This window comes from Lepus europaeus, chromosome 22, assembly GCF_033115175.1.
Source record: "Lepus europaeus isolate LE1 chromosome 22, mLepTim1.pri, whole genome shotgun sequence".
NCBI lineage: Eukaryota > Metazoa > Chordata > Mammalia > Lagomorpha > Leporidae > Lepus > Lepus europaeus.
In genome coordinates this window covers 2902667-2910510 of record NC_084848.1, presented here as the reverse complement: position 1 = coordinate 2910510, position 7844 = coordinate 2902667, and the positions used below count along the sequence as shown (strand labels likewise).

The 7844-nt window shown below is 67.1% G+C and overlaps 1 protein-coding gene across 1 annotated transcript; it reads left to right on the top strand.

Moving 5' to 3' along the window:
• The first annotated feature begins 1240 nt into the window (after positions 1-1240).
• DIO3 (iodothyronine deiodinase 3) lies at positions 1241-2567 on the top strand. The gene has a single exon (XM_062181602.1). The coding sequence runs from the start codon at positions 1241-1243 to the stop codon at positions 2153-2155; it is 915 nt and encodes a 304-aa protein (XP_062037586.1). The 3' UTR covers positions 2156-2567.
• Positions 2568-7844: the final 5277 nt, after the last annotated feature.

Below are 7844 nucleotides of genomic sequence, written 5' to 3'. Positions count from 1 at the left end.
CACCCCTAAACGCCGCGGCACACGCTCTCGGTGGAAAGTACGCACTTGACGCGTTCGGGCGCCTCCGCGGTGAGTCGGGCCGCCGCCCTCCGGCTCCGCGAGTGGGCTCAGCTCGGGCGCTCCAGTCTCGACGCTCCCGGGGCAGAGAGCAACGTCCGGGGACGAACGGGACGGGTGCGCCCGGCGGCCAGGGCTGCGCCGGGAGAGGCAGGCGGCGGGAGGGGAGCGCTCCGGCGTTCAGGCAACAGCTACCCCTAGTGGGAGAGCCGCCCGGGGCCGGCGCCGCCCCGCGCCCGCTGCCCCACGCCCCGCGCCCGCAGCGCCCGCAGCGCCCTGCGCCCGGGGCGCTCCCGAGTCGGCTGGGGACGCAGAGCCCGCGCGGCTTCCCCAGCCCTGCGCGTCTCCCGAGCCGGGCGCTCACCCGCTCGCGGACCCTGCCCTCCGCACCTCCCGGCTGGGCCCCCGGCGGCCGCTGACCCGGGAACCGCGGGCGCCCAGAGGGAGCGCGATGGGACGGGGCGGGCGCGCCCGGCGCGGCGCTGGCTGGGGCGGCGCGCGGCAGCCGCGGGCAGCGGCGGGGGGCGCGGAGCGCGGTGTGCGTGGCGGGGCGGTGCGGGGGGCGGCCGTGTGCGAGGCGCGAGTGTGAGCGCGCGCGGGAGGCTGGCGGGCGGGCTCCGGCAGTCGGGCGAGCCGGGAGGGCGGCGGGAACCCAAAGTTGCCTCCTGGCGGGCCCGCGTCCTCTGAGGGGCGGGAGCCGGGACCACCGAAGCGGCGGCCGCGGACCCGGACTCCCACGGCACCTGGGCAGCGGCCCGCACGAGCGGCGGCGGCGTGGGCGGCGTTGGCGGCGGCGGCGGCGCGCGGGAAGCGAACCGGAGCTCCGGCGCAGCGCGGCGGCCGCCGGGGAACTCGGCTCAGGTGCGCGGCGAGAGGGGCGCGGGCCGGGGCCCTGCCTTGAGGACCGTGGGGGCCGGGGCCGCGCGCAGCGGTCGCGCCGGCCGGAGGACCGCCGCGGCGGGCGCCCGGGTGCCCCGTCCCGCTCCGGGGCCCCCGCCCCAGCCGGCCGCTCCGCCCTCGGCCTGCCTGCGCCCGCCCTCGACCCCGCGGTTCCTAGGGCATTGGCCGCGCCGCTGGGGGATCCCTCCGGGCTCAAGTTGCAAGGGGGCGGGCCCGGGCCGGAGGTGGAGTCTCCCGCCAATTGAAGGCTATAAATCGAGCTCTCGGCGCGGCCAGAACCCAGATGCCTCGCCAGGCCGCCTCGCGGCTGGTGGTCGGGGAAGGCGACAGGGCCCAGGGGGCGTCGGGGCCTGCGGCCACCATGCTCCGCTCCCTGCTGCTTCACTCCCTGCGGCTCTGCGCCCAGACCGCCTCGTGCCTCGTGCTCTTCCCGCGCTTCCTGGGCACGGCTTTCATGCTGTGGCTGCTGGACTTCCTGTGCATCCGCAAGCACGTCCTGGGCCGCCGCCGCCGGGGGCAGCCCGAGCCCGAGGTGGAGCTCAACAGCGACGGCGAGGAGGTGTCCCCCGACGACCCGCCCATCTGCGTGTCGGATGACAACCGCCTGTGCACGCTGGCGTCGCTCCGGGCCGTGTGGCACGGCCAGCAGCTGGACTTCTTCAAGCAGGCGCACGAGGGCGGCCCGGCGCCCAACTCCGAGGTGGTTCTGCCTGACGGCTTCCAGAGCCAGCGCATCCTCGACTACGCCCAGGGGAACCGCCCGCTGGTGCTCAACTTCGGCAGCTGCACCTGACCACCGTTCATGGCGCGCATGAGCGCCTTCCGACGCCTGGTCGCCAAGTACCGGCGCGACGTCGACTTCCTCATCATCTACATCGAGGAGGCGCACCCCTCCGACGGCTGGGTCACCACCGACTCCCCCTACGTCATCCCGCAGCACCGCAGCCTGGAGGACAGGGTCAGGGCGGCCAGGGTGCTGCAGCAAGGCGCGCCGGGCTGCGCCCTGGTGCTGGACACCATGGCCAACTCCAGCAGCTCGGCCTATGGCGCCTACTTCGAGCGCCTCTACGTCGTCCAGAGCGGCACCATCATGTACCAGGGCGGCCGAGGCCCCGACGGCTACCAGGTCTCGGAGCTGCGCGCTTGGCTGCGGCGCTACGACCAGCAGCTGCGTGGCGCCCGGCCCCGGCGGGTGTAAGCGACCGAGGGACAACTGGCCGGACGGGGCGGGCTGGGCCTCGGAGCCGTCGAGGCCCACGGGCAAGCGCCAGAGGAACTCAAGCTTGGCGAGGCCCCAGTGACCCGGAGGGGCTGAGACTGCGCCCTCAGCCAGGGGAAGCCCCGCTCTCCTGGGACTGCTGCTGTGGCTGCCTCTCCCCGGTACCTGCCTGGCTTGCCCGAATCCCCCTCCCCCGGCTGGGAGCGCAGAGGCGGCGCGCACCCCCGCCCGCGTGCGTGCCCCGGGCACTCGCCCGCACAGCACCGTCTCGTGCCAGCTCCGCGGCGCGCCTTCAGACCTTGGTCGCGCCCGCGCTCTGCGCGCAGCTGGGTTCCGGCGGCGCTCTCGGCAGTTGCCTGGCATCCACCTGTCGCTCTCGGAGAAGGGGAGCCCTGCTGCTTTTGTGTCTGTTTCTTGTCCCTGGTTGGAGGGGGGAGGGGCAGAGGATGGAGAAGGATGGGCAGGGTAGTGTCCCCCGTTTGCTTGGGGTGAGCGCGAGCCCCACTGCTGATGACGAGCCGCCTCTAACTGGTTTCCACCACGAGCCGGTTCTGATTTGCAGGGGGCTTGAAGCAAGCCCGAATCGAGAGGGGGAGAATGCCCTGGGTTTCCGGGAGGGGGCGTTGGGAGTGGGAGGTACGGGGTGGGGGGAGATGGCTGGAGAGGCACTCGGGAGGCTTGCTGCGCCCCGGGGAGAGGGACTCCCGGGGAGCAGGCTTTGGGTGGTGGGGTCCGGGGCAAGGGAGATTTGGGGGGAAAGCCTGGGGCCCCCGGAGTTGAGGAGACTCCCCGGCCGAGCTGCTGGCTGCGGGGCCGGGGGGCCAAGGGTCCCAGATTCAAAGGCCATTTGGTGAGCTTCGGGCTGGAGACATTCCCTGTGTGTAAACTTCTTAGGGGCTACAACAATAAAGGCTTGAAGTAAGCTGCTTTCTGGTTACCTTCGGGACCTTTCTCTCGCCTTGCCTCTGTAGAGTGGCGGGGAGTAAACACAAAGCTGCCGAACGCCCCCCTCGTGACCCTGGGGGAAAGGCGGGCGAGCGGGCGCCTCCCCGATGGGGATGCGGGATGCGGGATGCGGGTGGGGTGGGAGGGTTTCGGCGGCGGTGGGAGCGACAATCCGCGGCCACCCGCACGCGGCGGCGGGGAGCCTGGGGGCGGGAAAAGAGCGCAGAATCCCAAGGGCCCCGGAGCGAAGCCGAGGCACCGGGGTCCCCACTGGGCGCCGCGAGCGCGCCCATACACACGCACCCGCCCGTCTAACTTCCGTGCGCGCCAGCGGGGCGGTGGAGGGCTGCGGAGGCCGACGGGACTTTGGATCCCGTGAAGCCACTGTGCACCTGGCTCATACCTGGCCCCCTCCCCACACCTGCAGAATCGTCTCCCGCCAATCCCTGCCTGGCTGCTGGGGTCCCTGGGAGGCGCGACTGGCAAAGCGCATGGTGGCGGCCTCTCCAACACTCCAGCCACAGATCCTGCTGCTGAGCCGGGGGTACTGTGGGGTGCGCCCCCACCCTGCGCCCGGGTCACCCCGCCTCTGTTCGGACCCTCCTCCATGTCCCCAAACCAAGTCAAACCTCACCACCACCCCAAACCCGGTCGGGGCCGAGAAGCAGGGAAGGAGCGGGGGGGGGGGGGGGTGAGAGAGACCACCAAGAGGGGCTGGTTGGTTCCAAGAGACAGGGCCGATTCGGGGCTCCTGGCACCGGTCACGGCCAAATGCTAATCCCCCGCAGTCTGCGCTCCCTCGCTCCCCTGCTGAGTGAGGGCGACGCCGAAGCGCGCGACCCCCGAGGCGCGCACCTCCCTCCGCTGGTGACATCTTGAATAGGGAAGAAAAACTGAACAGGACGCCGGGGCGGGGGCTAAGGGGACCTTGGCTGCTCGGGGCGGGGGCGGGGTGGCGGCGCGTGCACGTGGGGGCGCGGCTTGCGGCAGTGCAGCCTGTGTCGACCCGCATTCTGCTCCCAGCCCGCACGCCGCTCCCCCTTGACGACTTTTTGGAATGGACACCCTGAACTGTGGGGTTTTCCCTTTAAATGGACTTAAGTTGAAACAAAACTTTTTAAACCATTGGCACAGGTGGTTTTTCGGAGTCTCTTCCCCGCGCCCGCGCCCTGCGCGCTCTGTCCCATCATCACCAAGCTCCGAGGAGAACACCGAGAAAGGCGGCGCCCACGCCGGACAGGGCCTGCCTGGAGCTCTCCGCCACCGGCCGGCCCCGGTCCGGACTTGATGGCGCGGGGAAGCAGCGGCAGGGTTCAGCGGGCGCCGCCGCCGTGCCAGGCCCAGCGGGTTCCGGCTGCTCCCTGCGCCGGAACGCGCTCGGAGCTGTCCCGGGGCGCGCCGGGCGGTCTCCCCTCCCGCGGAGCCGGCACACCCGGGCCGCCTCCGGCTTCCCGGGCCACAAGTCTCAAGCGCGCTCAGCGCGGCGGCGCGGGGACCTGCGGCTCCGGAGGCTGCAGGAGATCGGGGCATCCCGCCCTCACCGCCCCTCTCTGTCCCCTCTGCCCCCTCCCCCTCGTCTTTCCAATGCTGTCTCTGCCGGTTCCCTCCTCCTTTTCTTATTCCTGGGACACTGCCCTGGCTGTGAAAGCAGCGGTGTCACCGCGGAACAGAGGCGGGTCCCCAGGAGAGAGCAGACCTGCCCGCCATCCCCTCCCGCCTGTGCGCTGAAAACCCGGTGCCCCTGCGTTTCCCGCTTTCAAACAAGAGCGGGGTTCCGCTTCTGCAGCTCCGATACCTGTCCCTGCCCTGGCGCCCCTCGTCCCGAGTTGGTAAAGGAACCTTTGGGGCCTTTCGGCCCTGGGCGCGCGCTCAGAGCTGGCGGTGTCTCCACGAGGCCCCGCCAGGAGAACGCAGGCCCACACACCCCGGCGGTCACCCTGCCACTCCACTGCCTTCCAGAAAGTCGGTTGGACTTCTGTTGTTTTGCATTTTCCCAAGGCTCCCTCTCCTTTTAAGTGAAAAACACCAAGATTATACAAAACCCATTCTCGATGTAAGTTTTCAATACACAGAAAAACACAGGCATGCCAGCCTCATTCCGAGCGGGGTTCCTCACAGCAAACCAGGACCGGGCCAGGAGGTCAGGAACCATCTTACCCCATCAAGTCCAGCATCCCAGCACTCCAGGCAGGACGGGCACTGGCAAAGCTCCAGCACACACGGCACCCGGGGAGCTGCGGTCCCTGCAACTTTGGGTTCAGTTATTCATGTGTGAGCGTGTCAGTGTGTACATGGGCATGGCAGTGTGAGTGTGTCAGTGTGTGCATGGGCATGGCAGTGTGAGTGTGCCGGTGTGTGCATGGGCATGGCAGTGTATGTGTGCCGGTGTGTGCATGGGCATGGCAGTGTATGTGTGCCGGTGTGTGCATGGGCATGGCAGTGTATGTGTGCCGGTGTGTGCATGGGCATGGCAGTGTGAGCGTGTCAGTGTGTACATGGGCATGGCAGTGTGAGTGTGCCGGTGTGTGCATGGGCATGGCAGTGTGAGTGTGCCGGTGTGTGCATGGGCATGGCAGTGTGAGTGTGTCAGTGTGTGCATGGGCATGGCAGTGTATGTGTGCCGGTGTGTGCATGGGCATGGCAGTGTATGTGTGCCGGTGTGTACATGGGCATGGCAGTGTGAGTGTGCCGGTGTGTGCATGGGCATGGCAGTGTATGTGTGTTGGTGTGTGCATGGGCATGGCAGTGTGAGTGTGTCAGTGTGTGCATGGGCATGGCAGTGTGAGTGTGTCAGTGTGTGCATGGGCATGGCAGTGTATGTGTGCCGGTGTGTGCATGGGCATGGCAGTGTATGTGTGCCGGTGTGTGCATGGGCATGTCAGTGTGAGTGTGCCGGTGTGTGCATGGGCGTGGCAGTGTGAGTGTGTCAGTGTGTGCATGGGCATGGCAGTGTATGTGTGTCAGTGTGTGCATGGGCATGGCAGTGTGAGCGTGTCAGTGTGTACATGGGCATGGCAGTGTGAGTGTGCCGGTGTGTGCATGGGCATGGCAGTGTGAGTGTGCCGGTGTGTGCATGGGCATGGCAGTGTGAGTGTGTCAGTGTGTGCATGGGCATGGCAGTGTGAGTGTGTCGGTGTGTACATGGGCATGGCAGTGTATGTGTGCCGGTGTGTGCATGGGCATGGCAGTGTATGTGTGCCAGTGTGTGCATGGGCATGGCAGTGTGAGTGTGTTGGTGTGTGATGCCAGCATGTTGTCCAGGTATGTGAGCGTGTGTCCGTGTGTGTTGCCCACCTGTGTCAGTGTGTGTGGGTGTGAGTCTGTGTATGTTGAAGTGTTGTTCTTGTATGTGCGTCAGTGTGTGTGTGTGCTGTCCCTGTGCGTGTGAGCTGGTGTGCAGGCGTGTGTCAGAGTGTGCATGCCAGTGTGTTGTCCATGTGTGTGTGAGTCAGTGTGTGTGGGTGTGTCTGTGTGTGTGAGTCAGTGTATGTGCATCAGTGTGTGTGTGCTGTCTCTGTGTGAGTTGGTGTGCAAAGGTGTGTCAGAGTGTGCATGCCAGTGTGTTGTCCATGTGTGTGTGAATCAGTGTGTGTGGGTGTATGGGTGTCAGCGTGTGTGTGCCCGTGTGTTGTCTACCCTGAGGGACCACCTATTGTCACTGCTATTCACCCAGGGTGGGGCCTGTGGACCCTCGTGGGCACCATGTGTCCCAGCCTCGGAAAAGAATGAGCGCCCTCCGGGTAGGTTTCCCACAGCCCGGTCCTGCCCAGGGTTTGGTGATCGCCCCTCACCCCACATACCCAACTGCCATCCCTGTGCGGCATACTCACGTGCGCCTGGCAAAATCTGGGTGCTGGGTGTCAGAGCCCCTCCCCCCACCCAGGGAAACTCACCTGTGAGCTCAAGGAATGCTGGGATCACCGGAGGGGGGTGGTGGACAGCCGCTGTCCTTACCTGGCCAGCAACCTCCCTCATGGTCCAGCCCTGAGCGGGGAGGGGGAGGGGCATTAAAGGAGCTCACAGGGATGGTCAGGCGCCTCCCTCAGGAAGGTGTGGAGGAAGGGCGTCCTCGGCAGGGAGCACTGCAGATCCTGCTCGGGTTCAGGAAAAATGAGCTCTGGCCTGGCAGCGAAGCCTGAGAAGAGCCTGGGCCCCTCGGCTGGGGTCCTGCTGAGCCTTTGGAGACAGGAGTCCGGGGTGTGACGCTGGCACAGGGGGCCAGAGGCGGATATGGGGGGGACACCTTGGTCCACCCTAGACAGACACCTGCTTGTCCAGCTGCTATGGGGCCGTGTGGACAGTGCTCTGCCAGGGTATTTGATTAGGGTGCCCCGACGTTCCAGGATATGATCACCAGCCCACTTAGTTGGTGAGGAAGCCGAGGCCCCAGTGTGTTTAGGGGGAGCTGGGCCAAGGAGCTAGGAGGCTGCACAGTGCTCCCCTCATATTCCTGCGTTAAAGTCCGAGCCTCCAGCTCCTGGGAGCGTGGCCTTATTTGGAGACGGGGCCAGTGGAGAGGTGATTACATTAAACGAGGTCATTAGGGTGGACCTTAATCCCACTGGACTGGTGCCCTTACAGGAAGAGATCAGGAGAGGCCGTATAAGGACACAGCAGGTGGGTGCCCCCGACAGGCCCCACGCTGAGGACGACAGCCCTGTGCCTCCCAGGAGTGAGGGAGGCAGCCCTGCACTGCCCAGTATCCTTGGCGAGGGCCCCCAGG